A 26,749-nucleotide genomic window follows, 5' to 3' on the forward strand; every position below is an offset into this window, starting at 1 on the left:
GCGACCTCGCCGCGGTGCACGCCGCCCTCGCGTCGGGGGCGGACGTCAACGCTCCTCCGCGCGAGTACTACGGCCGGACCGCGCTGCAGGCGGCGTGCTCGGCATCCCACCCCGCCGTGGTCTCGGCGCTCTTGGCGGCCGGGGCCGAGGTCGACGACCTCCCCGGCAACAACGAGGCCAAGAACGCGCTGCAGATCGCCGCGGGCCGACCGGACCTCGGCATCGTGCGGACCCTGCTTGACCAGGGTGCCGACGTCAACAAGCCGGCCTCGCGGTACTTTGGCGCGACGGCGCTGCAGAGCGCGTGCGCAGCGGGGCAGGGCGACGTCGTCGACCTGCTGCTGCGGCGGGGGGCGGACGTGAACGCGCCGCCGGCGTCGACGGGCGGGCGGACGGCGTTGCAGGCCGCCGCTGAGGGCGGGTTCGAAGACATCGCCAAGACGCTGCTGCTGCAGGCGGCGGGAGCGGGGCGGCGGCACCACCACCGCGGGGCCGCCGACGTCAACGCGGCGGCGTGCCGAAGCAGGGGCGTCACGGCGCTCCAGGCGGCGAGCCACCGGGGGCACGAGGGGATGGTGAGGATGCTCCTGGAGGCCGGGGCGGACGTCCGGGCCGAGGGGAGCCGGTACAAGGGCGCGAGAGCGCTGCACGCGGCGGCCGAGGGGGGACACGTGCGGGTGTGCGAGATGCTACTGGACGCCGGGGCCGAGATCGAGGCCGGGGCTGGGGCCGGTTGGCGTGGGGCGCAGACGGCGTTGCAGAGCGCGGCGGCGAGGGGGCATGGCGAGGTCGTGAGGCTACTGCGGAAGAGGGGCGCGAGGGGGAGGGAGGGCGGAGGGGTGTTTTTGTTAGATTAATTCATGTTGTGCGAGCCCGTGGATAGGGAGGCGACGGCGATGGGCAACATTGGAGATACTCAGCATGGAAGTGGTTTATGTGTATGGCTGGGCTGCACAACTGATCCATCTCATCGACACAATGGTTCAAGAATGGCCGTCACATCACGATAAACTGGGCCGCTAAGCAACCTGCAAGATGAAGTGAAAAGAAAACACCTGCATCCGCGCATGCATGCATCCATCACCCTCAACACACCCAAACACAGCCAAGAGTTCCCACCCGCCACGAACTAACACACGTGTATCCCAAGATAGACTCACATCAGTCAAGTCAGCCGACTTCCACGAGACCGGGGAATTCCTCGTCCCACTGGCCACGACTGCTAGCGGTACGACGGTCTCTTCCTCTCTCACTCTCTCTCTCTCTCTCTCTCCGTGGCGCGCCAAAAGAGAATGGGGCCGCGTCCAAGCGGGAGCAAGGCTCCAATTCCGGCCCCGCCTACCATCGGCTTCCACCGGCCCTCCGCGAACCCCACCGGCGAGACTTGCCCGATACACCCGGCAAAGGCGGGGGAATCTTGGGGCTTGGGGTAGCAAACAATTACCTAACAAGAAGATTCCCAACAGCTGCTCTTTCGAGGTTAAGACTTGCTTTTCCTTTCGTCTGTACTCTGTTCTAGTTCGGCTTCCTTGACCTGTACTTTTTGACCGACCTACCTAGAGTCGGGCATCACACTAACACAACAACTTCCTCCCCTCGTGACGTAAGACAAGCATCGCCTTGGCTCGTTTCCTTCTCTGACCCCGCGATGCGCTGCTTGTGGGCCAGCTGACCTCTCCTTCCTTTCCCAATGTGAGACGGAGGGGGGTGGGCGGACATGGACGTGGAAGAGAGGGGTTCGAGGGTCCTTTTGTACCATGCTCTCCTCCCTCGACTCGTATCAAAGCAGCCAGCCTTGACCCCTAACGGCAGCTTGAGCCGCATCATCCTGGAAAGGAAACCTAGGGTTTTTTGGGGGGACCAGGTCTTCCCCGCCAACGCTTCCCATCATCTGGTGGGGCCGCGCGCGCGCGCCCGTTAAGACCTGCTGAAGACGTCTGGGGGAAGGGGGGGACACATGATAAGGACGTCGCTTTGTCTTATTCCCCAACCCCCGGCTTCCAAGGAAAGCTGGTCTTTTACTTCTTTCTCTTCTCCTTCTTCTTCTCCTCCTCTTCTTGAACGTTTCAACTGTCCATTCTTGTCGTTTGTCAATGCCCGGTGTGATGTGACTCGACAAAGAGAAAGAGAGAGACAGAGAGCAAGAGACGACAGAACACAAAGCTTCGCAGATTGAATAACATCAAACCCCAGAGCTGGACAAAGGGGACGTTGCCGCCGAGATCTCCGTCAATCCATCCACCCAGCCACCCGTCTATCCATCATGGGCTCGACCCTCGAAACGGGCCTTGTCCTCGCCCAGCCGACCCCGGCCGAGCGCCTCCGGACGTACGCCTCGACCTACGCCAACTGGGGCACCGCCCTCGAGCTGCAGGACTACGTCCGCCGCGAGGAGTACATGACCACCGTCCCCGTCAGCCGCAACGGCGGCATCACCCAGTGGATCCTCACCGACCCGTCCCGCCCGCCCGACGACCGGCCCATCCTCTCCTCGTGCGAGAGCATCCGGAAGCACGTGCTCGTCGCCCGCCCGGAAGGCGGCCCCGTCGTCGACGCCATCACCCACGCCGTCGGCTCCGTCTTCACCGACCCGGCCCACCGCGGCAACGGCTACGCCTCCATCATGATGACCATGCTCGGCCCCGCCCTCGCCCGCTGGCAGGGCGCCGAGATGGCCCAGGGCGAGTCCTGGCGCGACATCCGCGACGGTGAGGTCGCCTGCTCCGTGCTCTACTCGGACATTGGCAAGACCTTTTACGCCAAGCACGGCTGGCACCCCTACGAGAGCACCCACCTCGACTTCCCGCCCCTGAAGAAGACCGCCGACGACGACGACAACAACGATCGCCACCTCCACCACGACCCTCCGCGGCGGCGGGCCGCATCGCTGGGCTACCACGAGCTGGCCGAGCTGTGTGCCGTCGACGAGCGCCTGCTCCGCGCCAAGCTGGCCGAGAAGAGCGACAAGACGCGCGTGTCGCTGCTGCCGGACATCGACGCCATGCTGTGGCACCTGATGCGCGAGGACTACATGACGAAGCACATCTTCGGCAGGACCCCGACCGTCCGCGGCGGCGTCGTCGGGGACCCCGGCTCCCGCGTCTGGGCCGTCTGGACAAGGGGCTACTACGGCGGGCTGAAGAAGCCCGAGGGCAACACGATGCACATCCTGCGCCTCGTCGTCGAGGACGAGGCCGGCACCGACGACCGCTCCGTGCAGGAGGCCGTCGAGGCGCTGCTGGCGCTGGCGAGGGCCGAGGCGGCCGAGTGGAGCGTCAACAACGTCGAGATGTGGAACCCGGCGCCCAGGATCAGGAGCCTCATCGAGAAGGCCGGCATCCCGCACGAGTTCGTCGAGAGGGAGACGGACAGCATCGCGAGCTTGATGTGGTACGGCGAGGGGGAAGTCGAGTGGGTGCTCAACGAGAAGTTTGGCTGGTGCTAAACACGTTCCATGGTTCTTTTCTGTTTTTGAGGGGGGGGGGTTCCCTTTTTGGTTCAACATGGATTCATTTACATGGGAATTTGCATGGCGGCAGCAGGCTCACGCATATATCTGGCTCTTCTTCAAGGGATGGCGGCAACCCACAGGTTAGGGAATTCCCCCGACTGAAGTCCATGTCGGCGGCATGACAAGGTATCATTAGCAAAGTGATCTATGAACCGTCTAAACCCCTTGGAAACACTCCCCACTTTGGCTCATTTTTGTTTTTTTAAACTTCTTCACTCGTACTCCCCACCGCCGCTTCAGTGACCGTGTCCGTCATCCTCCTCTCTCTGCTCGGGATCCAGCTTGATCAGGGTATCGATACGCATGATGCTGATGCACGCCTCGACGGCACTCTTCAGCTGCCGGACCTTGCTGATGGTGGGCTCCAGGACGCCAGCCTTGATCTCGTCAATCACCTTGCCGCGCGTCAGGTCCAGCCCGTAGTTCTTGTACGCCTTCTTGCGCGCCACCGTCTTCTCGTCTTCGTTGGCCTCGCCCTCCTGGATGCGCTGCGACAGCGCGTGCCGGGAGCGCAGCTGGGCGACGAGCTCCGAGGCGTCCTTGGCGGCGTTGACGGCGAGCGTCTTGGGGATGACGAGCAGCGACTGCGCGAACTCGCCAATGGCAAGCTGCTCGCGGGAACCGACAGTGCCGGCAAACTCCTCGAGGTAGATGTGGAGGGCCGTCTCGACGGAACCACCGCCGGGGACGATGCTGCCGCTCTCGAGGGTTCTCTTGACGGCGTTGAGAGAGTCGTGGATCGACCGCTCCATCTCGTCCAGCGTGAAGTCGTTGGGTCCACGAAGGATGATGGAGGCCGAAGAGTGGGACTTTGTGCCCTTGACCAGGATGCACTCGTCGTCGGAGATGCGCTCCTGCACCACCTCCTCGGCGTGTCCCAGGTACGCCGGGTCGAACTTCTCGTCGCCGTTGAGGTCTGACAGTGTGCTGAGCATGGTGGCGCCCGTCGCCTTGGCGATTCTTCGCAGGTCCTCCCTCTTGCATCTGCGCACACCCATGGCACCCTTCTCCACAAACGTCTTCAGCACCATATCATCGATACCCTTGGTGGTAAGGATGACGTTGGCGCCGGCCTTGAGGATCATCTCTACCCGCTCCAGAACCATGCCCGACTCTCTCTGGCGGATCTGCTCCAGCTGCTGGGGGTCGTCCACCGTAATCTGCACGCCCAACTTCATGCGCTCCTTCTGCAGGTTCATGTCCAACACTGCGATCTTGGCATCCTGTATTCTTGTCGGCATGGCCTGCGAGGCGACTGTGCAGTTGAGGGCGTAGCCCTTGATGAGAAGAGACTCCAGCGAGCCCTTGCCGTGGGCCTTGAGGATGTTGACGGCCTTGACGGGGTACTTTGTCTCGTTGCGGTTGTTCGTCGACTTGACAGCCAGCATGGCGTCCACCACCATGTTGGCGAAAAAGTCCGAGTCGCCTCCGATGATCTTGCTCGACATGGAGGTCTTGGCAATGTTGATGAGGGATTCGCGTCCGAGGTTCTCGACCTTGATGCTGATGTTCTCGTTCATGTACTTGACGGCCTCACGGAGGGCAAGTCTGTAACCCGTGATGATGGTGGTGGGGTGTATGCGGTTTCTCATAAGCTCGTTTCCTCTGCGCAGCAACTCGGCAGCGATCAGGACGACGGATGTGGTGCCGTCGCCGACCTCCTTGTCCTGCTGTTGTGCGAGATCGACCAAGATCTTTCCTGCCGGGTGCTCGACATCCAACAAGCTAAGGATGGTGGCGCCGTCGTTCGTGACCGTGACATCCTGCATCGGGGGTAAGCGGGGTCCGGGGGAGGAGGGGGCACAGGACCGCCATGATACGTACACCAATATCGTCCACCATCATCTTGTCGAGGCCGCTGGGGCCGAAGGAGCTCTTGACGACATTTGCGATGGCTTGGGTCGCAAGGACTACGGGTCTGTCAGCAAGATGAAGCTTGGGATAGATCGCACTTGATCGTGGGAGACATTGAAGCGTACCGTTCTGGTCTCTGATGTCGGCGCCGGAAATCTTCTGGCCGCCGAGGAAAAGCGTGCCGCTTCCTGATTGCTCAAACATGGAAGCCATTTTTGCGCCTCTCGCTCTCTGTCTCTGCCTGCGGTTGTGGTAGAGTCGCGGGATGGGGAGGTTGGTGGATGGGAGGAGTGGTTTGGCGAGCTTCGTCGGTGTGTGTGTGCCTGGACAGCAATAGAAGCTTCTTTGCTGTGCTTGCCTTGTCTGCCCCCTCGACGCAACTTTTTATCGGAGCCGGGGTTGTTCCAGGAACCGGGGTGTGGCTGGTGTGCTTTATCTTATCGGCTGGCATGACACTGCAGCAACGGAGCCAATGTCAACAGTGCATCCCAGGTACCTCTGTCTGTACATACGTACCTAGGTACCTAGGTAGGTAGGACTGATGGAACAAGACAAGGCTCAACGTCCATATATTGAGCACAAATTCCAGTAGAAAATAAAACGAGTCCAGCAGTATCTTAGAAGATTACTCTCCATCTTCAATGCAATCTCACCTGTGCTTCGTCGTTCTATCTAGTGTAGGATACTTGTCGGGTGAAGTCTTCCTCGACACAAGTGTGGCTGAAGCAGCAGCAGCAGCAGCAGATAAGCAGCCCCCGGGAGACCCGCACCTCGATTAAACGCCCCGGCCAGATCCTCCCCTCCCCAGTGGCTGGAGCCCAATTGACCCCTCACTGCTCCCTTTCCCACCCAACAGCTAGACACACGATTCACATTTTAGTGCGGGGCAGATTTTCCGCTGTGTCGCACCGCCTCCTTCTCTTCCCTAGCCCAAATTCTCAAAGTGACTCAGGCCGATTTGGTCACCACGCCGCCTGTTATATCAGTCGACCACTCAACCCCCTTTCCGAGACGATCCTGCGACGTGCAGTCAATACCGCAAACATGGCCGACGCCTCCGCCCCCGCCCCCGTTGCCGAACAGTCTAAGAGCGCCCTGAAGAAGGCCGAGAAGCAGGCCAAGATGGCGGCCGAAAAGGCTGCAAAGGCCGCCAAGCAAGCCTCCCTCCCCGTTGTCGGTGGCAAGAAGAGCGAGGACATCATGGGCATCACCGTCAAGAAGAACGAGGACTTTTCCGCCTGGTACCAGGAGATTGTCCTCAAGGCCGAGATGGTCGAGTACTACAACGAGATCTCCGGCTTCTTCATCCTGCGCCCGGCCTCCATGTACATCTGGACCGTCATTCGCAAGTGGTTCTCGGAGAGAATCGAGGCCATGGGTGTCGACGAGACCAGCTTCCCCATGTTCCTGTCGTCCAAGTCGCTCGAGAAGGAGAAGGACCACGTTGAGGGTTTCGCCCCTGAGCTTGCCTGGGTCACCAAGGCGTAAGTTTATCCTGCTTCTTCTCCCTTGACGACCGCACCGCACGCGTACTGACGACCATTTTTCTTCCAGCGGTGACAAGGACCTCGAGGTCCCCGTCGCGGTCCGTCCCACCTCCGAGGCCGTCATGTACCCCTACTACTCCAAGTGGATCCGCAGCCACCGCGATCTCCCCTTCCGCCTGAACCAGTGGAACTCGGTCGTCCGATGGGAGGCCAAGCAGACCACCCCTTTCCTCCGCACAAGAGAGTTCCTGTGGCAGGAGGGCCACACGGCCCATCTCACCGAGGAGCTTGCCGGCAAGGAGGTTCTCGAGATCCTCGAGCTCTACGCTGGTGTCTACGAGCAGCTGCTGGCCGTGCCCGTCGTCCGCGGCACCAAGACGGAGAACGAGAAGTTCGCCGGCGGTTACTACACCACCACCGTCGAGGGCTACATCCCTTCCAACGGCCGTGGTATCCAGGGCGCCACCTCTCACTGCTTGGGCCAGAACTTCTCCAAGATGTTCGACATCACGGTCGAGGACCCCGACAAGAAGGGCGAGAAGCTCCACGTCTGGCAGAACTCGTGGGGTCTGTCCACCCGTGTCATTGGTGTCATGGTCATGATCCACGGTGACGACAAGGGCCTGGTCCTCCCCCCTCGCATCGCCAAGGTCCAGGTCGTCCTTATCGCCGTCGGCATCACGGCCAAGACCACGCCCGAGGACCGCAAGAAGCTCGAGGAGAAGGTCGACGACCTCCGCAACGAGCTGCGCAAGGCCGGCGTCCGTGCCGAGGCGGATCTGAGAGACGGTTACACCCCCGCCTGGAAGTTCAACGAGTGGGAGCTGCGTGGTGTCCCCCTGCGGCTCGAGTTCGGCCCCAAGGACGCGGCCAAGGAGGTGGTGGCCTTCGCCCGCCGTGACACTGCCGAGAAGGGCTCCATCCCTCTCGCCGAGCTGTCGACCAAGGTGCCCGAGCTGCTCGAGACGATCCAGTCGGACATGTACAACAAGGCCGAGCAGTCGTTCCGCGAGCACCGCCTCGTCCTCACGGAGTGGGAGAAGGTCATCCCCGCCCTCGACACCAAGAACGTCGTCCTCATCCCCTTCTGCTTGGGTGGCAAGTGCGAGGACCGCATCAAGGAGCTCACGACCAGCGAGCCGCCCGAGAACGCGTCGCTCCCCGAGGGCAAGAAGCAGCCCAGCATGGGCATGAAGTCCCTCTGCATTCCCTTTGAGCAGCCCGAGGGCATCGTCCCTGGCGAGACCAAGTGCCTCAACCCCGAGTGCGAGGCCAAGGCCCAGAAGTGGGTCATGTTCGGCCGCAGCTACTAGACACGGACGATGATATTGAGAGGAGTTGAGGGATCAGCATTTTGGGACGGGGTCCGGATAATGAGATGCACGGCGAGTTTGGTTCAATGTCAAGTGTGTTAGAGAGGGGCAGAGGGGCATGTCGTTCTGGGGTTTCTGCGGACGAGGGCGAGAGGCGGTAGATAGCTACGGCTAAAAAGTGATTCGATACCAACTTATGATTCAGCCTCAGATGCCCACGTTTGAAAGATGCGGACCGCGGCTTGGACAGAATACGGTTGGTTAGCTGTGTCGGTCCGAACAGAGCATCAATGAGATTCAGGGTCTCTTTCAGGCGACGAGGAAAAAGAACCGACGACCTTGTTCACTCGACATCATATGTCGGGTGAGCTGCCCAAGGCGTTATGTAATGCGTAAAAAGCCTGGATCATCTCACCTGGAGGCCGGACCAGCGGCCGAGTCCGGCATCGGCACCCCTGTCACTCGGACCGCCGCTGCGGGGGAACGCCTATGACGGAGAATGGCTCATTCAATTGCTGACGCCCACGCATCCTGAAGAGGAAGGTCTCGGTGCAGGTTCCGGTATGACTCACGCGCGTTCTCATTCAAATAAGATCTCTGGGAAACCACAGGCTTCAGGCCCACATTCTGACTCACGTTATTTGTCGTCGTGTCGCGGCGTCTGCCGATAGACGTCCTTTCGGCTTGTGCTTTGGATAATGCGTCGCTGATACGCCAATGGAGGGCAAGATGTCGTTGTCGATCGAGGGGTCTCGGCCGTTACCACGATGGGCTTCAGGTTTCTTCCTTGTTGCCCACGTTGATGCCGATACCAACGCTCGTCGCGTGGCAAGAAACTGCAGTGCATATATAAAGCGCATCTTTGGTTCTGTTCGAAAGATGCCAAGTGTTTATGAATAGTCTTAAAACCACCCAACCAAACCTATTCAAGCCACAGGCTTTTCAGGACAGAGACCTCTGCAAATGCCGTTAATTCCTTCAGTCGCAACCACCAACACCAACATAGTCGTGACCATGGAACAATCAACCACCTCCCACTTCAAGCTCTCGGCAACGTCCTGCGGCACCTGCGCCGTCCACTTCGACAATGCCGACACGCGCCGCGCCCACTCCAAAAGCCAGTGGCACGTCACGAACCTCAAGCGCCGCATCGCCGACCTCGAGCCCCTGACCGCCAAGCAACACGCCGCGATCCTCGAAACCTCCACCGCGCCGCCCGTGGGACCCACCACATCAGGGTCCGACACGGAGCACTCCTCTTTGTCTTCCGTCTCCGACGTCGATCTCAGCGACGCCGAACCCGATGACGACGGCGACAACTTCAGTCCCGAAGCCTGTCTGTTTTGCAACGCAGTATCCGTCTCGTTCGACGACAACGTCGCGCACATGGGCCGGGCGCACGGCATGTTCATCCCCAACCGGGAAGGGCTGATTGTTGACCCCGAGACCCTCGTCCGTTACCTGCACCTCGTCATCTCCGGCTACCGCGAGTGCCTCCAGTGCGGCACCCAGCGACGCACCGCTTCCGCCGTGCAGCAGCACATGCTGGGCAAGGGGCACTGCAAGTTCGACATCGCGGCCGAGGACTCCGAGTTCAGAGACTTTTACCAAGCCTCGACCGAGAAAGGCGACGACGGGACGCAGAGGCAAGAGACCAGGAAGGCCATCTCCGACGCCACCGAGGAGGGCGGCTCCGTCCGCCTCCCGTCCGGGAAAACGCTCACCCACCGCTCGTCCCCAGCCGCGTCCCGCCAGCGGACGAGACTCACCCCCGCCGCCGCCGCCTCCGGTTCCGGTCCCGACACCCTCCTTCCAGGAGGCACGGCGACCGACGAGTCCGACGCAAGCCTCCGACTAACGGCCCCCCGGGGCCCGGGGAAGCAGGGCGCCGACGACGCCAAGGCCCTCCTCACCCGTGCCGAGAAGCGCGACGCCGTCTTCGAGACCCAGCTCGCGCGCCTGAGCCTCGAGGACCGTGCGGCGCTGGCCCACCTCCCGTCCGCCGAGCAGCGCAGCGTGCTGCTGACGCAGAAGAAGCAGCTGGACAGGGCCGAGAAGGCGGCGAGGAGGCTGCGGACGAGGTTGGAGCTGAAGGCGAACAAGACGGGGCAGGGGCACTTTGTGAACGACGTTCCTGGGCGGCAGAACGGCTGAGTCGAGTCGTTGCATGCATGCACGTTGGATGTTTTGACGCCGCATCTACAGTCTGCATTGCGCGGCCATTTTGTGATTTCAACGCGCATCGCCTGAGGATGTGTACTATCAATTTTTGTTGTACACTTAGGCTGGAGACTTCGATACCATCATTATACCACTGGAAGCATTACTTCTCGGCAAGATTTGATCGCTTCTGTGACTTTGCAAAAGCTGCCATGAGACTGCACACCTGAGTAAAATCGAAAAGTCAAATAAAATGTCACTTTCTTTCTCATAAAGCGGTTGCAATAAGCTTGCTGTGACCGGAAATGGGTTCGGCAAGTTTGCGTAGGCGTAGAGACTGGACTCGTTGGAGGGCCCCCTCATCGGGAACAGGAACGAGAACCTTGACCGTCTCAAGATTGCAGAAAGGTCATGGATAGATAAGATCAACTGGTCCAGACGGCCCTTGTTAGGATCTCCAGGCTGGCGGGCGAGACGCCACGGATGGTGACGCGTCTTCCTGCGCTTAGATGTGCTGGGTTGCACAGCAGTCGGCGCATATCTTCAACGGTCTTGCTAGGCAACGACGAGATCGCCTAATTGTTGTTGCCTGGTCCCATTCCCAAAATATAAACAAAAAGGGTGCCGGCAAAGGATAAGCTAGCGGCCGTCGCTTGTATCGTGATGATGAGTTGACGGGAAGAGAAGGGATCGGCATGCTTGGTGTTTTTTGGCACTTGATCATCAGATGCTGTGCCAACTCCCTATACTTGGGCATTTAGCGGCTCATCAAGCATAGTTCAGGTCTGGGGAACCTTAAAGCACCCCTGACGATTCGCAAATACAGTGCTCGTCTAAGACGATTGATAGGCCGTCCTGCCGAGAGCGTGCGATGTCAAGCAAGAGAGCCCCGTCTGTCTGTGCGGGACATACAAGCTTAACCGAACTACAATCTTCAATGAATGCCATCGACCGCGCGGCATGTCTTTGCCGCAATCCACCGGCCGGCGGGCGGAGACGAGCGGCGGGAGAAAGTGGGACCAGCCAAGGACGATCTGAACGGGATCCGAAGCGTGAATTCAACCTCCCTTTCAAGTCATTCATCCCGGGCGAGAGAGATCCAACAATCGTCCAACTTGCGACATGTTCCTACACTCCTCGAGAACCCACGCGCTCACAGATGGAGCATCGGTTCTTCCGAGCCTAAGAGAGAAACAACTTCGCCGTCATTCGTTCGCAAATAGGTACGAACACGCGTCCCGCGATCCTTCAGCGCCGCTAGAGATGCTGCGCCCAGCAATAAGCAACCAGCCCCAAACGGCGTTCCGGCGACGTGGGAAAAGCCCGCTTCGGCTCCCTTTACGCAACGAAAGCCGCGTAATAGTGTTTCGATGATGCGGTCATCTCCGCCGGCCATTTGGATGCTTGCTAGTTGGTATAAACCAAGGTGAAAGGCCAACAACAGCCGAGGATTGACCTGCCAATATCTCGATACGCCAGCTCCCACCACCCGCACCGCACACCAATAGCCCATGATGTCCGTCATCGAGTCGGAACGAAATCCGCGCGCTGGCGCTGAAGAGTCCGAGTCCTTGTGCGAGACTCCTCCGCCGCATGAGCTGCACTCTTCCGGCGCCCTGCTATCTAGCGAAGCGGCAGTATCAGGTTAGACTCCTCGTCGAACGGTGGGAGTGGGGGTGCTCTTGGACGGCAGAGACTGACCCTTGCGTAGCCGAAGGACATGTCACGATCAGCTTCCAGTCGGATTGTCCACAGCAACTTGCGGAACAGCTCCCCCCTTTTCCGACAGCCGAGAGGGCCGCATTACCGATTAACGGAGCGGAAAACATACCGCCTCTGAATATTGTCATTCAAGTGGTGGGCAGTCGTGGTAAGGGCAAAGTTGTCATTGACGGCCTACATCCACCCCTTACCTGTTCCCTCCTCTAAATGCTCATGACTTACATGCCTTCCATAGGTGACGTTCAGCCCTTCATCGCCCTTGGGACCGCCCTGCGTCGGTACGGCCATCGGGTCCGACTTGCGACGCATGACAACTTCGCCGGCTTCGTCACTGACTCTGGCTTGGAATTTTTTCCCATCGGCGGCGATCCTGCAGATCTGATGTCGGTATGTCTGGCGTTCCATGAGCCACATTTTGATCTGAGCCGGAAACTAACTGCTGCGAAGTACATGGTCCGCAACCCCGGGCTGATCCCTTCTATGGAATCTTTGAAGGGAGGCGACGTGGGTCGAAAGCGCCGCATGATGCGCGAGATGCTCCACGGGTTTTGGCGCTCTTGCATCGACCCGGGCCCCGTTAGCAGACGGCCGTTTGTCGCCGATGCCATCATCGCCAACCCCCCGAGCTTCGCTCACGTGCACTGCGCCCAGGCACTCGGCGTCCCAGTCCACATCATGTTCACGATGCCGTGGACCGCGACGCGTGCGTTCCCGCATCCGCTGGCCAACATCCAGCGCAGCAAAGACCTGGAACCGCAGGTGACGAACTGGCTGTCGTACGGCGTGGTCGAGCTGATGACCTGGCAAGGCCTGGGCGATGTCATCAACAGCTGGCGGCGAAGTGACCTCGAACTTGCACCAATCCCAGCCAGCATGGGCCCGGGCATCACGACCTTTCTCAAGATCCCGCATACCTATTGTTGGTCCCCAGCAGTGGTTTCCAAGCCCGCTGATTGGGGGCCGGAGGTTGATGTGTGTGGTTTCTTCATGCGCGATGAGCCAGCCTACAGTCCGCCCGCCGACCTCGATGCCTTCCTCTCATCGGGACCTCCTCCGGTGTATGTCGGGTTCGGTAGCATCGTAATCGACGATCCGACGCGCTTGACGGAAATCGTTCTGGAAGCCGCACGCGTCTGCGGTACTCGTCTCCTGATCTCACGAGGATGGAGCAAGCTCGGCGAGGGCAGGCCGAACACGGGCAATGTGTTTTACCTGGGCGACTGTCCGCACGAGTGGCTGTTCAAGCGGGTGTCGGCAGTGGTGCACCACGGAGGCGCCGGGACGACTGCCTGCGGTCTCGTCAACGCGCGCCCGACCGTCATCGTGCCGTTCTTCGGCGACCAACCGTTCTGGGGCCGAGTCGTCGCGAAAGCGGGTGCGGGTCCCGCGCCCATCCCGCAAAAGGAGCTCGACGCGATGAGACTGGCGGAAGCCATTCGTTTCTGTCTGTCGCCCGTGGCAAACCAGGCCGTTCAAGCCGTGGCGGAGAAAATGCGTCAGGAACACGGCGTCGACGCCGCGGTGCGGTCGTTTCACCGCAACATCCCAGCCAGCGCCATGTGCTGTCATCTCTTTCCCGACCAGCCTGCCGCATGGACGTACGAGAAGACCTCGAAGACGGGACGGAAAAGCCTGAAGCTTTCGAACCAGGCGGCTGCGTGTCTGCTTGGGTCGGAGAGAGTGAAGGTTACCGACTTGAGAGTGCTTCGAACGAACGAGTACGATACCGACGTCAAGCGATGGGACCCTCTAACTGGCGGCGCCTCCTCGCTCCTCGGCACCATTACTGACTTCACGTTCGCTCTCGGCGGGACATTTATCGACCCGTGGAAGGCATACAAGCGCACCAGAACCTCCGGCCAGGATGCGGGACGCGCCAGCGATGCAGCCGCCATGGCCTTTGGCAACGGGTTCGTCTCCATGACCAAGGCGGTGGTCAAAGGCGGCTTCGTTGACCTTCCTTTGGCCATCGCCGAAGGTTTGCACCACGCGCCTCGATTATATGGCGACAAGCCCCGGGAGCACGGCAAGGTGGAGGACTGGAAGAGCGGCAGGACCGTGGCTGCCAAGGTGAGTCGAGCCGCCAAGTGAAATCGCATCAACAACATGACCTGACCTGATCTCAGACCTTTGGAACTGGCTTTTACGACGGGTTTACAGGTGTCTTTACCGATCCTTACAAAGGTGCGAAGGAAGGAGGGGCTCTTGGTCTAGCCAAAGGGCTGGGCACAGGGACTGTCGGGCTCGCCCTCAAGCCGGGAGCAGGTAAGAAAGGTCCCCCCTCCCCCGTCTTTGGGTTGCTGCTCGAGCAAGGAAGCCAACTTGATTCGGTGAACCACGTCGGGCAAAGCTAACCCGGTGGTGATCTACCTACCCAGCTATTGTCGGGCTTCTTGCCTACCCTGCGCAAGGTATTCATAAATCCCTCAAAGCAAGGACAGGCCGGAGCCGCGCAGTGTGGACGGCAAAATCAGCAGTTCTGGACCACGACCAACGGCAGCGCAACGGGACACCCCGCGGCGGCGGAAGCAAGGCCCTGCAGGTTTTTGACGCGTACTTTGCGCCATGAAGTCACTTCCGAGGAGCCCATCGGCGCATGCCCGATCGCAGCAGCAGCAGCCACTTGGGCGTCGGTATTACCAAGCGGTTGGGAAGCTCTCCTCCCTCGTGATTTCCCCGATGAATGGGTTCAATTGTTTATCGGGATCTCCGCGGTGCATGAAAGAAAGGTGTCTTGCCCTAGTGGCTGGGGTATGGGGTATTATTGCCCTCGCCGTGCTGCGCATGAGACTCGTGAGGAACAAACACCTAGAGAGCGACAGCCACCCCACGGGACGAAAGAAACGCAGCCCAACGAGTGAAACTGGGAGGAGGGGGGGGGGAGAGAAACGAGGTTGGATCACACTTTCATGGGAACGAAAACACTCCAAACAAAAAGCGGGGCGACGCCGGACCCCGGTCCGGCCATCAAGGTGCTCCACGCCGAGTCGAGCGGGGCCCGAGGACCCGGATGGCCCGCCGGCTCAGTCTCTAGCCTTTCAAGCTTGTAAAAAGAAAAGTACTTCGGCCTTCCTCCCCCCCAACGTCACGTAAACCCAGAAACCCATAATCCCACGAGCCAACACGACTTAGCACTTCTTGGCCGTGGAGCCGTGCCTCTCCGGCCGAGCCTCGCCATTCGCCGGACCACTCGATTGGCCAATCGAACACGCCAACACCGAGCTGATCGTGAGCTTGGCGTTGAGCTGCCCGCGCCTTGGCATCACCCGACTAACACCTCTCTTTCGCGCTCTCTCTCGCTCTCTCGCAGGGTCATGGACTCTCAAAAGTCGCTTCCCGGGAAGCCTGTCGTGACCGACATGACGAACTCCACTGGGGCAATATTGGAACTTTTCATCCCCCCGCCTCTCTCTTCCTCATCAAAGAAGCTTGCTTACACGTCCAAGCGAAGAGGGGAACGAGGGTGACCAGGGGAGGGGAGGAAGAGAGAAGGACGAGGGTTAGACATGGAGGTGATATCCGGCCGATGGCCGCAGAAGCACGAGGGAAAAAGTCTCCCCAGCCAGTGAGCAGCAGGACCAGCGCGGGATGGAGACCATGCCCGATCAACGCACACGACCGGGCTAGGATGAAAAGGATGCGCTTGCCTGCGGACGTGAGACCCAAAGGTGCCCACGCAGGCTCTGCAAGGCATGGCTAGCAGAGTCTTGGCCCGAGCAGCTGGGCTCGACGAAGCTTGTGAAGGGAACTTCATTGGAGAACCCGAGGAGATGGGACCCCTCGAACCCGAAGAGAGAAGAGAGAAAAATGTGGCAACCCGCGTCGGCATCTCGCAGCTATAAAAGACCTTTGCATGCCCTCGCCATGATGAACATATTGTTTCTAAGCTCTAAGCTCCCCCAGTTCTCCCAACTCAAGCTCAAACTCGTCCTCAGCAGCAGCAGCAGCAGCAGCATCAACATCTAGCTTCACTTGGAAACCCTTCCTCTTCCACCCTCCCCTCAGTCAAGATGATGTACGGCTTCGCCACCGCAGCCCTGCTGCTCTCCGCCCTCACGGACGCGACCCCCCTCGCCCGCCGCCAGGCTTCCGAGACCGTCTCCGTCCCCGCTGCCGCCGCCACCCCGACGCCGCAGGCCCCCTACGACTGGTCCGCCGGCTGGCAGAAGACGTTCCCCATCCACCAGTCCTGCAACGTCACCCTCCGCGCCCAGCTCGAGGTCGCCCTCGCCGAGACCCAGCAGCTCGCCGCCCACGCCCGCGACCACATCCTCCGCTTCGGCAACTCGTCGGAGCACGTCCGCAAGTACTTCGGCAACGCCTCCACCTCCACCCCCGTCGGCTGGTACGACCGCGTCGTCAACGCCGACAAGACCGGCATGACCTTCCGCTGCGACGACCCGGACCGCAACTGCGCCACCCAGGAGGGCTGGGCCGGCCACTGGCGCGGCTCCAACGCCACCCAGGAGACCGTCATCTGCCCGCTCTCCTTCGCCATCCGCCGCCCGCTCTCCTCCGTCTGCGGCCTCGGCTACAATGTCGCCAACTCCAAGCTCAACACCTTCTGGGCCACCGACCTCCTCCACCGCGCCTTCCACGTGCCCCTCATCTCCGAGGGCGTCGTCGAGCACTACGCCGAGGACTACGCCGAGGCCCTCGACCTCGCTAAGAACAACGCCTCCCTCTCCGTCATCGACAGCGACGCCCTGCAGTACTTCGCCATCGACGTCTGGGCCTACGACATCGCCGCCCCCGGTGTCGGCTGCTCCGGCGAGCTCGAGGAGGAGGACAAGGAGGAGCCCACCCCGACCACTACCGCCGCCGGCTCCGCTGCCACCACCGCCGCCGCCACCTCCAGCGCGCCCCAGGAGTGCCACACCCACGCCGACGGTGTTCTTCACTGCGTCTAAGGTTGACATGTTGTCCTCCCCCCTCGTTCATGGCGACATGAAACACACACAGAACGAGGTGGAAAAGAGTGTGGGAGAAGTGAGGAAGGAATGAGAAAAAAAACAACCAATGATTTTTACATGCCGGAACGATACCACAACTGGAATCAAATGATTAGACGGAAACGAGGCTTTTTCTTTCACGAGGGGATTTCTGTAATGAACTTAGAACTTAGAACAAACACCCTCCTTATTTTTAAGAAACACACCAAGTAATAATAATGACATTGCTTGTCAGAAGAACTTAAAAGCTCCTCCTCGTTTCCCCGTCTCCTATTTTGAAAGTGTTCCACAGAGGAAGAATTCGACAATTCGGCTCCTCTTCCCGCTTCCCTATCCTGGTTGACCTGTTGAACTTGTTCAACACCTCCGTAAACCAACTCCTCGCGGCTTTGACCCCCGCCCAGACAACGTATGTACTGGTGCGTCTGTTGTTATATCATGATCATTGTACCAATCATTAAAAATAAAATAAAAAGACCCGAAAGAGAGCTCCTCCGGCAACACTACGCTATGCAAACATTTTGTTATTCCACAATCAAGCCCTCCAAAACGTTCATGGCTTTGCTTCCCTCGCTCTCAAACTTGCTGACCATGGTCTCGCACTCCTGCCGCAGCTTCGCCTCCGCCTGGTTCGCGTTGTGATGAATCCACTCCTCCACCGTCATCCGTTTCTCCGGGCTGGTCAGCTCTGAGCCCTTGTGCAACAGCCTGTCAACGGGGTTCCTCTTGTCGTTCTTTTCAGGGGATCCGAAAATGAGGTCAATGTCGACCGGGTTCCAGGGCGTTGTGCTCTGGAGACTGGCCAAAGCCTTCCGCTTAGTCGGGGAGCTTGGCCGCGCTGGGATGGACGAAGTGGGAGCGTGCGTCACGCGTTTCTGCGAGGTGGAAGGTCTCGAGGAGGGAGGTTGATTCTCAGCATCAGATGACTGAGGCGAAGGCGACGGCGAGACTGCTGCTTGTCGGGCGGACTGGGCAGGAGAAATGCGAGTTGTCCCCTGTTGGTGCCGAAGACTGCGACGAGTAGATGAGGCGACCACGGGTGACGAGGGATGGGCCGGTGAGCTCTCCTTCGGGGCGCTTTTCGGTGTGGGTTCAGGTGCCTCCAACTCTGGCTCGGCGTCATTGTCATCCCCGTTCTCCAGTTCCGGCTCAGATTCTTCTTCAGGTTCCTCCTCGACTTCGTCGGCCTCCTCAACATCCTTGACGTCTTCGATCTCTTCGACTTCTTCAGGCTCTTCAATCTCCTCAGGCAGCTCAGGTTCCTCGAGAGTATCGTGCTCCTCACGCTCCCCAGGACTACCTGCCAGTTCATCTTGCTGCTCAGCAGGCGCATGTGTTTGTTGCGCAGAAGCAAATGACTGGCGCGCCGAGGTTTCCGCAGACTCTGTTTCAACCTCAGATTCGGGTTCAGCTTCCACGTTCTCGGTTTCTGGCACAGTCGCAACATGGTCAGGTTCGACGACTTCCACCTTTTCGACCTCGGGAACACCTTCCATGGAAGCACGCGAGGCCAGAGACGCCTTCGAGGGACGACCACGCTTTTTGCCTGTGCTACTACGGGCAGGCTTAGTGACAACTGTGGCGGTGCTGAGTTCGTCTACCTCCATGGCAACAGGCTCCTCCACCTTGGCAGGCTCGGTGGAGGTTGCGGCTAGTTCATCCTCCTGAACAGCAGCTTTGGTCGCCTTGGCCTTTTGAGCTTTGGTCTGTTTTGATACCTTGCGGGTTCCAGCGGCCTTCCGGCCCTTCTTGGGCACCTCGAGCAATTCGGATTCATTAACGGTCATCTCCGCCTCAAGGCGCTTCAAGTCTTCATCAACGTCGTTTTCGTCTGCCACATATGGCTCGGCATCGAACATCTCCTGGTTTCCCCGGGGTTCGGGGCTGATGGCGTCTTTGCCAGAGTGGCTCTTTTTCTTTTTGGCCTTCGATGCGGGTTCCCTTTTCCTTTCGGAATCGGAGTCTTGCATAATATCCTCATCGTCCGTCAGTGGGCGTTCCAGGTCAGCCTCAAGCTGCCGGGTGATCTCGTCATCATCATCATCGCCAGGAAAAGCGCCGGGGGCGGCGCGAAGTGACGCTATCGAGGCTGTTGATCTCTGTGACGTGCCCGAGGCTTTACGCGTTCCCTTGGTCCCGGAAGCGCGGGCGGTTTTGCGGCCCTTGCACGCCTTCGCGGGAGGTGGTGCATCCTCGATGCTGATGTCTTGCTGTGAATGTTCGAGCGTCGAGTTGTCGGTCGTCGCTTTGCCACGACCACGGGCCGTACGTTTCTTGGGAGCGGGCGCCTCCGAGATTGTGAGTGCAGATTCGTCCACCTCCTCACTTGGCCGCTTGCGTCCTCGTGTTGGCTTGGGGGGAGGTGCAGGTGGCATCTCCTCATCCAGCATCGCTTCGTTCTCAACCACTTCGACAGGCTCGTCTTTCTTGGCCTTGGTCTTCCTGGTCTTCGTGGTTGTTGCGGCCTTCTTGGCGCGAGAACCCTTCTTGCCGGCCATGGTGGAGCTTGTCGTCAGAACGCTGTCGTCGTACTCGGCAGCAATATCTGAAGTTGATGTGATGTCGGAAGCTGCCGTCGCTACGGATTGCACAGAAAGCCTCGCCGTTGTCTTGGAGCCTCTAGCTCCCTTGCCCTTGGTCTTTCTTGTGGCGGCGTGTTGCTGTACCAAGGCGAAGTACGGGCAGTCGGGTGATCGGTTGAAATGCTCGTCCCTGGTACGGGTTAGTCGTGTTCACAAAGGTAAGCAGCCCGGGGTACGCACATGGGCTTGTCGTTCTGTTCCCAGCCGTCCAAGGCAAGCTCGCAGTAGGTGCATGTGGCCATGTCGTTGTACTCGAGGGAAGGCGTGTACTTCCAGCCTGCCTCGGCGAGCTATAAACTTGTCAGCAGGGGAAGGCGAAGTCGTGCGATGGCGACTGACCTGTTTGATCTTATTCTTCCAGCCTCTCTTTCCTTCGTGAGGCCACCTCCCATCGAAAGTTGCCTTTCTGGCCGCGATCATTCGGGTGCTGGCAGGATCCTCCGATGCCAAACCGTTGAGGTTGACCTCGATGCCTGCGACAATGGCCCATCCACAGTCCGGAGAATGCTTCAGGTGCTCCTCAAGGGGCTTGTCGCCTTCTTCCCAGCCATCGAGAGACTTGTTGCACAGGAAACATGCAACGTTGTCGGGGTTATCGGGGAACGGGCGCCAAACGAAGCCTGCTTTCGCGAGCTGGGATAAGGGTCAGTACACGCGATCTTCTCAATTGGATGCTTTGGCTGCGAGACACACCTCCTCCGGCGCGAGATATTTCATGTGAGGCCAGACCAGGTTCTTGGATCCGCCCTTGGTAGCGCCAGACTGGCGCCTCTTCGGTGCAGGGTAGACCTGATGGAAAGAGCCCAGACGGCCCTCGTATGTGAAGTATTCGTTGGGAACTAGGCCCTCAAAAGCCAGGTTGTCGGCCATGTCGGGCGGTATCTGTTGTTGCGCTGGCTACGAGGTGTACGTATCGGAAGGATAGAGAAAGAATCTGATCGCGATCGGTAGCGCGAAGCGGTTGCGCAAACAAATATGCACAGGACGAACGCGTCGATCGCAGGGAGCAAATATTAATCGTGGGTAAAATGCATCGGAGCGTGAGAGATCGAGCGAGGGCCGCGTTGGTTCGGTGGCGAGTAGCGATGGTCGGAAAGGAAATATCGAGAGGGAAGAAGGGTAGCTAATGGTCGGATGCGGGAGTGTAGCGTATCAGTCGGTGTCGATAAATGCGAGGGCGGAGGAGGGTGTGGTCGGCAGAGCCCCAATCGTGTTGACCATCCCCGATCGCGTTTGTTTACATCCAAACTTCTGTTCCCGTTGCTAGCTGGTGGGTCCGGCGGGGATGTGGCTGGAGAATATACGCAGCCACGATGCTTTCGTAGCTGAGTCAGCGCTGGCTGTAAATGCCAAATTACATAACACGCCTCTCTCGGCATTGGCTTGCAACCCGACGACACAACAATGGACCACACCACAAACACCAACAAGAGGGTCATGCACAGGCACTCTCGGTGGAAAACTGACATAATTAAGGAGTTTGGACGCATGAAACTTGCTGCATTGCTCTCTACAGATTCTAATCATTTATCAATCAAGTCACCCTCGATGCCTCGATCGAGCTCTTGATAGCCTCCCATCGCTGTTTCTGCCTACTAAAAAGAGTAAGACTGCCCCCTTCTCGGGCGACTCGCAGTCAATAGTGTACACAACCAAAGCCTATGAAGGTGTTAGCTCAATGCTCAAAATCTCGACAAGTCCTTGTATGAGTTACCAATTCTTCATGCTTGCCGGCTTCTAGTCTCGTCGAAATTTGTTTCCATAGCGAGATGCAATTTGAGAAACAGACGCAGCGGAATTTTTCCGAGATGTAGTCGATTTTGCTCGACACCTCAAACGGTCGAAGCTAATCGGGAGCTTCTCAAGCGTTCTAAGCCTGCCGCTCCTCCGTCTCCAACCTCCTTCCAGTATGCGTGGGGGATCTCGAGAAGCAAGTCGGCGGCAAAGCCAGGAACGCCTCTTATGACAGGGGTAATCTGTACGACCCCTCCGCCCCCCCCGCCCCCCATCATCCACTCCATATCGGTGGCGCAGTACTTGACGAGTAGCGAGCGCAGAGGGTTGCCGATGTCCGTGTTGGCGTAAACGACATGTATGGCGTCAAGCACAGAGCTAGCCACTTCACTGGTACCGGGAGCATGTAGCAACGTCAGACGTATTCTCTCGAGGCAGAGGTCCTTGAGTTCGGTGATTTCGTGCTCATCTGCAAGAAAATACAGATTCAAGTGTGTCTTCAACACCGCTTGGTAGCCGCTGTCATGCTGCAGTTGATTGCCCTTGAGCCACGCGTCAGTCGGGCTGTTGACTGTGGTGTCGATGGGGAAGTTCTCCAGACAGAACTTGTATTGAGCGCACCAGTGCTGTGGGCTGCTAGGGCTTTTCGAGACCTCCAGAATCCACGAATACAAAGAATCCGCCTTCTCGGCCTCATCGGTGCCTGTGTCTGGCTTCTTTCCCGCGCTAATTGTAGTGATAGGCCGAGCAGGCAAATAAGCCTCGTCTTCGGACGAACTCTTGTCATCATCGCTGTCAGTTTCATACTTAACGGAACCAGATTCTCGGCATTCCGCGCTGTTTTTTCCCGAGTTTTTCTTCTTGGGGAGGTCGGCAATGGTGTAATCCCGGGAGTATGCGTACTCCATCAAGTTTATAAAAGTTGATGGCTCGACATGCAGCCAGACAACAGTCTCATAACCTATGCGACGGCGATTAGGAACAATTAGTTCCTTGAGAGGCCGGGATAAGGCGGTGAGACTGGCCGAGTGCACCGTGTACATGGTTCTCTTTGGCCCGACAACGAAGTTGACGCTTCTCGACTTCAGGATCCTTCAAAATGTTAGTAAAGCTCTCCTGTCTTACCGATTCCAGTAAGTTGACTCACTCATCCATATCTCTCTTTCTTTTGAGTGACATTGCGATATGTATTTCTCGGTAATTGTGCAAGTTTCGCCGGTTTCGCTGACTGGAGGGGGGGTGAGGGAGGGAGGCTGTGGGCGATACCTTGCTATTTGTTTAAGAGGAAAAGGTTGAGAGCTGGAGACAAAATCGAGTCCATTTAAGGTTTTTCGAGGGCTGAAAAGGAAGGAGCAGGAGGAAAAGACAGAGAGCTCACCTTCGGATCAGAAATTCTGGCCTTCACTTCTTCGCCCTTCCTCGCTGAATCAGCCTTAGCCAGAACTGGAATCGAGAACACCCATGAATACACACGTCTAAGGACAACAGATAGGAAGATACTGAAACAACACAGGAAGTTTATTCAGATTCAGACAGCGCCAGTTTTGGCTTTTTTGGAGCCGGTAGAAGAAAGCTTTGCAGGGTTAACCACACTCCATGACTGATCCTAATAACTATTCTACATAGAATCCAGGCGAATGCTTGATATTGGCTGACGCTCACAACACCCCCACCTCTAATTAGTGAATAGGCAGGCACCAGTTTTCCATCGAGTCTGCCGGACGACAACTCAAAGCTTCGACTGCAACCAAGCAATTGCCTCAGCGTCGTAATCCGCGGAATACGCCAGGTGAGCGCTGAGGTCGCTGCCGCGCGCATCACAAACCCCATCGTGGAAGTTACAGAAGTCATGGATTCGATCAGCGTATTTGTTCAGGTTCGTAAGCTGTGCAGCGGTGCGAGGGTATTTCTGTTCAGACAAGGTCAGACATTAGCCCTGTTCACTGACCAGGATTCGGGAACAACAACAACATACGCCCGTAGCATCCGCAGCGGAAACATTTCCGACGTTGTATGTCTGATTCGGCATGTGTCGAGGGTTGCCGTACAGCAGAATCGCCGAGACTGGAGGCCATTGTCAGCACGAGTGTCACCCTCACAAAACCTGCCGGGATCGTACTCTGCTTGCCGGCGCCGCAGGACTTGACCAGTGGCTGCGTCAAGTTCCCCAAGATTGAGTTGTCGCCACCACCAGCCAAGATGTCCCCCAGAACAAGGGCACCTTGCGAATACCCCATCAGTACAATCTGCGACTCGGGACACGCTTGCGCGTAGGAGTTGATTTGCTTGGCGCCGTTTTGCACTCCCTCGAAATAGCTGTCGCTTCCTCGCTCGTCCGTAGCTGGATACACGATGTCTTCGTAGTTGCTGTTGGGAAATGCCTTCATTAGAGGATCAATAACTGTGATCAAGCTACCAGGGTAAGAAAGAGTCGTTCCTCGAGCCTCGAAGTAGTGGATTTCGGTGCAGGTTGTGTTGACGTTTTGACGGCTGGCAATGCTGTTCTTTCCAGCATGTGCCAGAGGAGTCAAGGAACAGGCGACAGCGATGGTTTTGAGAATAGACATGGTGAATGTTGAGCAAAGGTCGCGTATCGTTGGAGAAGAGGCAAGTGGTCATGACTTGGTGGTATTTCCTGAGTACTTAAGTTCGACTCACTAACTGCCGTATCGGGATGTTCGGCGTTATTCAGAAGCCATAGTCACAATGCCGCGCGTATACCCACCGGTCTAGATTAACGCTCTTTTGTTTCACCGCTCTGATATCTGTGGGGCAGATCCGAGAATTGCAAACCAATCTCTGGTACGGGCATTGCCATACGGGGCAACTTGATGGCCGACGATCTCGGCCGAGGAGGGCAAAGTATGATCCGTTAATTGAAAAAGGCCCCCGTTGCGGTCTTGGGGTTTGGGGTTTAGAGGGGAAAGCAGACAGATAATCATGATTGGCGTAAGGGGATGCAGCGTTCGTTGAACCACTGGTCGAACCATCCGCAAGGGACAATCCGGCCCTCTCCTCAACAGGAGTCGGTTTCGTTTTCTCACCAAGGTACAAGAGATGCATGTAAATCCCGGAACGACAACGGTTCAGCTATAACTCTTCTTCATAAAACATGTCCACAAATGTGCTTTCATAATGGCTAGGTGGAATTAAGTGTAGTTATTCATTGGCTGAGACTGATTGGCAAAGTGAGATGTCTGACATCCTGCGCAACACAACTTGCCGTTTGTTGAATAAGAAGCTAGGTAGGTTCCAGAGACGGAAGCTTGCAGAATTTCTTTCGGGAGCGGTTTGTGACCAGAATGTTTTGAGACACATCACGGATGGCAAAGCGAACGAGCTTAGGGGTTTACGACACGTCAACCTGATTCTCACACAACGTTTCCTCACTTTTCTTTGAAGTTGCAAGCATATTTCAAGCAGTCAGAGGCTCATTTAAATCATTGTTTGGAATTCACCTAAGCCAATTAAATTGGATTTTCAACATCAGAAGGTGCCCCAGCCCCTTTCTGGAGATAAATGGCTGCGCGGCGCCTACCTATTCATGTAGCTAATTGCTACGTAGGTAAGTAGATAGTTTGTGCTTTATTTTCCAACGTGCATATAAATAGCTCGATGGGAGTGTCTCAGCTACAATCCGTCTATCTGTCGAGGCCATCTACCTAGAGACCTAGGTAGGCAGGCATCAGCGACTTCTCTTAGCTATGCCGAAACTACCCAGGCATCTATCCATGGAAGGAACGACCTTGAAACTTCTGTGAGGTCTGGTTGTGGAGAATAGCCATCTGTCTTTAATTATTGCTCTCGTGCCTTCTTTTTTTAGGCTCCTTGCGCCTTCCTCGTTTTTGCCCAGTGTGGTAACATCAAACCTCTCAACCCCGACTTTTCCCCTCAGGCTTTCTTCGCTACGTACCAACAATAATCACCGATCTAGCAGAGATGCCCTTGATGTCTGGCAAGGGTGAAAATGTACTGGACATGGAAAAGTGTGTCATACTTAACCTCTCGATAGCTTTTCAGGGAGCAGCCAAAAGGAATTGAAGCTGACAGATCAAGCGCAGGATCCTCCAGTCGAGAACTGTGAAGTTCATCGTGGGCTGCGATGAAAAAGAGTTCAACGTTCAAGAATTCAGTCTCTGTTCTATCTCCCCTGCTCTACGCGCCCTTCTTACCGGGGGAATGATAGAAACTGTTGAAGGCAAAGTTGTTTGGGACGACGTTGAGCCTGCCACTTTCGTCAGGCTTATGGAGTACGCCTACTCGCACGACTATTCCGTTCCGAAAGTCGTGAAAACAACCACATCAAATGACTGGGACAAAACCAACAAGAATGGCAGCAATAAGATCGACGACGAACCCGATTCATTGAACTCGTACCTGCAAAATGCTACGCACCAAGGCGCCCAGCACCAATTCGGCAAGAAATGTTTTACTCAGCCTCCTGAGCCCGAAATTGGCCAAGGTAGCCAACCGAACAATGGGGTTGCCTATCTGAGAACGGACTGGCTTGAAGACATCAAATATTCGAAAACCGGTATTGCAGATGTATTCATGTCACAAGCCAAACTCTACATTCTCGCGGACAAGTACGGCATTGAGGGACTGCGGAGCCTCTGTCTCCACAGATTGAAGCAAAGCCTGCTACATTGTTCTGGAACCGTCGAGTTTGAGAGCCTTCTTCTCGACGTTATAGAATTCGTTTTCTCAAAAACCAAGACTCAGGATGCTCTACGAAAGTTGCTTGTTTGCTATTGCATTACTGATCTGCAGTGGATCGCAAGTTGTGAGCGTTACGAGGACTTGATTGAGGAGTTGCCTGGATTTGCCTCCGCGATCCTGTCCAACGTGCCACTTTCATACTGGAATGAGTTGAGCAACGGTACCTCGTTGTGGGCGTCACCTAGCAATAGTGGTTGCTTCAAGCCATGACGCGTCGACAGGTTGGTCAGTATGGAATCTCAACTCACTTGGACTCTAGCGGAAAGACTGCCTCAAAGCGATATTGCTCAAGGAGGGGGGGGCGGATGGAACACGGGTCGCCTCGAAAAGTAATTACGGCTTCTAGGTTTTAAGGGACGAATTGGCAGACTGTGAGCCAACACAGAGGAGGCTGCATGTACTAGAAATCAGAGTCCATCCCATTCAAGCGGCTAGGCCGTGTGAAATCAGTAAACAGCTCTCTGACACTCACCCATTTCCTCGTTATTGTTCCATACTACCCGGGTGACAGACCCCGTCTCAAGCCACGAAGGCTCTCATCTCATGTGAAAACTTCAGGGCCGGTTGATGGCGAGCATTTTCGTTGTGCGGGACTTGGACATCAAGGACCAGCCGCGCGAACCCCATGGGAGCACCACCCAGGGCCCTACAGGCAACAGTAAACGGCACGCTATCTTGGAAAGCCACTCCTTTAGGCTCAAAGCAGGTTGATGGC

At 57.5% G+C, this 26,749-nt stretch overlaps 10 protein-coding genes across 10 annotated transcripts; 6 read left to right on the forward strand and 4 right to left on the reverse strand.

Moving 5' to 3' along the window:
- Positions 1-2,263: 2,263 nt before the first annotated feature.
- CH63R_13648 (GNAT family protein) lies at positions 2,264-3,445 on the forward strand (the record flags this gene model as incomplete). The annotated part of the gene is made up of 1 exon (XM_018308622.1): positions 2,264-3,445. The coding sequence occupies one exon, from the start codon at positions 2,264-2,266 to the stop codon at positions 3,443-3,445; it is 1,182 nt and encodes a 393-aa protein (XP_018150940.1).
- Positions 3,446-3,747: 302 nt separating this feature from the next.
- On the reverse strand, positions 3,748-5,578 carry CH63R_13649 (T-complex protein 1 subunit alpha; the record flags this gene model as incomplete). The annotated part of the gene is made up of 3 exons (XM_018308623.1): positions 3,748-5,274; positions 5,336-5,421; positions 5,491-5,578. 3 exons carry the CDS (start codon positions 5,576-5,578, stop codon positions 3,748-3,750), a joined length of 1,701 nt encoding a protein of 566 aa, XP_018150941.1.
- Positions 5,579-6,409: 831 nt separating this feature from the next.
- CH63R_13650 (Prolyl-tRNA synthetase) lies at positions 6,410-8,165 on the forward strand (the record flags this gene model as incomplete). Its single annotated transcript, XM_018308624.1, has 2 exons — positions 6,410-6,849; positions 6,920-8,165. The coding sequence occupies 2 exons, from the start codon at positions 6,410-6,412 to the stop codon at positions 8,163-8,165; spliced, it is 1,686 nt and encodes a 561-aa protein (XP_018150942.1).
- Positions 8,166-9,179: 1,014 nt separating this feature from the next.
- Positions 9,180-10,319, forward strand: CH63R_13651 (Pre-60s factor; the record flags this gene model as incomplete). The annotated part of the gene is made up of 1 exon (XM_018308625.1): positions 9,180-10,319. The coding sequence occupies one exon, from the start codon at positions 9,180-9,182 to the stop codon at positions 10,317-10,319; it is 1,140 nt and encodes a 379-aa protein (XP_018150943.1).
- A 1,520-nt stretch (positions 10,320-11,839) lies between these two features.
- CH63R_13652 (Sterol glucosyltransferase) lies at positions 11,840-14,616 on the forward strand (the record flags this gene model as incomplete). The annotated part of the gene is made up of 5 exons (XM_018308626.1): positions 11,840-11,969; positions 12,037-12,195; positions 12,283-14,117; positions 14,174-14,312; positions 14,480-14,616. The coding sequence occupies 5 exons, from the start codon at positions 11,840-11,842 to the stop codon at positions 14,614-14,616; spliced, it is 2,400 nt and encodes a 799-aa protein (XP_018150944.1).
- Positions 14,617-16,057: 1,441 nt separating this feature from the next.
- Positions 16,058-16,957, forward strand: CH63R_13653 (Major allergen asp f 2-like protein; the record flags this gene model as incomplete). Its single annotated transcript, XM_018308627.1, has 1 exon — positions 16,058-16,957. One exon carries the CDS (start codon positions 16,058-16,060, stop codon positions 16,955-16,957), a length of 900 nt encoding a protein of 299 aa, XP_018150945.1.
- A 566-nt stretch (positions 16,958-17,523) lies between these two features.
- Positions 17,524-20,451, reverse strand: CH63R_13654 (Chromosome segregation protein BIR1; the record flags this gene model as incomplete). Its single annotated transcript, XM_018308628.1, has 4 exons — positions 17,524-19,711; positions 19,762-19,871; positions 19,921-20,214; positions 20,275-20,451. 4 exons carry the CDS (start codon positions 20,449-20,451, stop codon positions 17,524-17,526), a joined length of 2,769 nt encoding a protein of 922 aa, XP_018150946.1.
- Positions 20,452-21,413: 962 nt separating this feature from the next.
- Positions 21,414-22,494, reverse strand: CH63R_13655 (uncharacterized protein; the record flags this gene model as incomplete). Its single annotated transcript, XM_018308629.1, has 2 exons — positions 21,414-22,407; positions 22,463-22,494. 2 exons carry the CDS (start codon positions 22,492-22,494, stop codon positions 21,414-21,416), a joined length of 1,026 nt encoding a protein of 341 aa, XP_018150947.1.
- Positions 22,495-23,044: 550 nt separating this feature from the next.
- Positions 23,045-23,882, reverse strand: CH63R_13656 (Axe1 cleaves acetyl side chain groups acetyl xylan; the record flags this gene model as incomplete). The annotated part of the gene is made up of 3 exons (XM_018308630.1): positions 23,045-23,224; positions 23,291-23,379; positions 23,435-23,882. 3 exons carry the CDS (start codon positions 23,880-23,882, stop codon positions 23,045-23,047), a joined length of 717 nt encoding a protein of 238 aa, XP_018150948.1.
- A 1,381-nt stretch (positions 23,883-25,263) lies between these two features.
- CH63R_13657 (uncharacterized protein) lies at positions 25,264-26,244 on the forward strand (the record flags this gene model as incomplete). The annotated part of the gene is made up of 2 exons (XM_018308631.1): positions 25,264-25,301; positions 25,377-26,244. The coding sequence occupies 2 exons, from the start codon at positions 25,264-25,266 to the stop codon at positions 26,242-26,244; spliced, it is 906 nt and encodes a 301-aa protein (XP_018150949.1).
- Positions 26,245-26,749: the final 505 nt, after the last annotated feature.

The sequence above is a fragment of the Colletotrichum higginsianum genome, chromosome 10 (genome assembly GCF_001672515.1).
Source record: "Colletotrichum higginsianum IMI 349063 chromosome 10, whole genome shotgun sequence".
In the NCBI taxonomy this organism is placed as follows: domain Eukaryota; kingdom Fungi; phylum Ascomycota; class Sordariomycetes; order Glomerellales; family Glomerellaceae; genus Colletotrichum; species Colletotrichum higginsianum.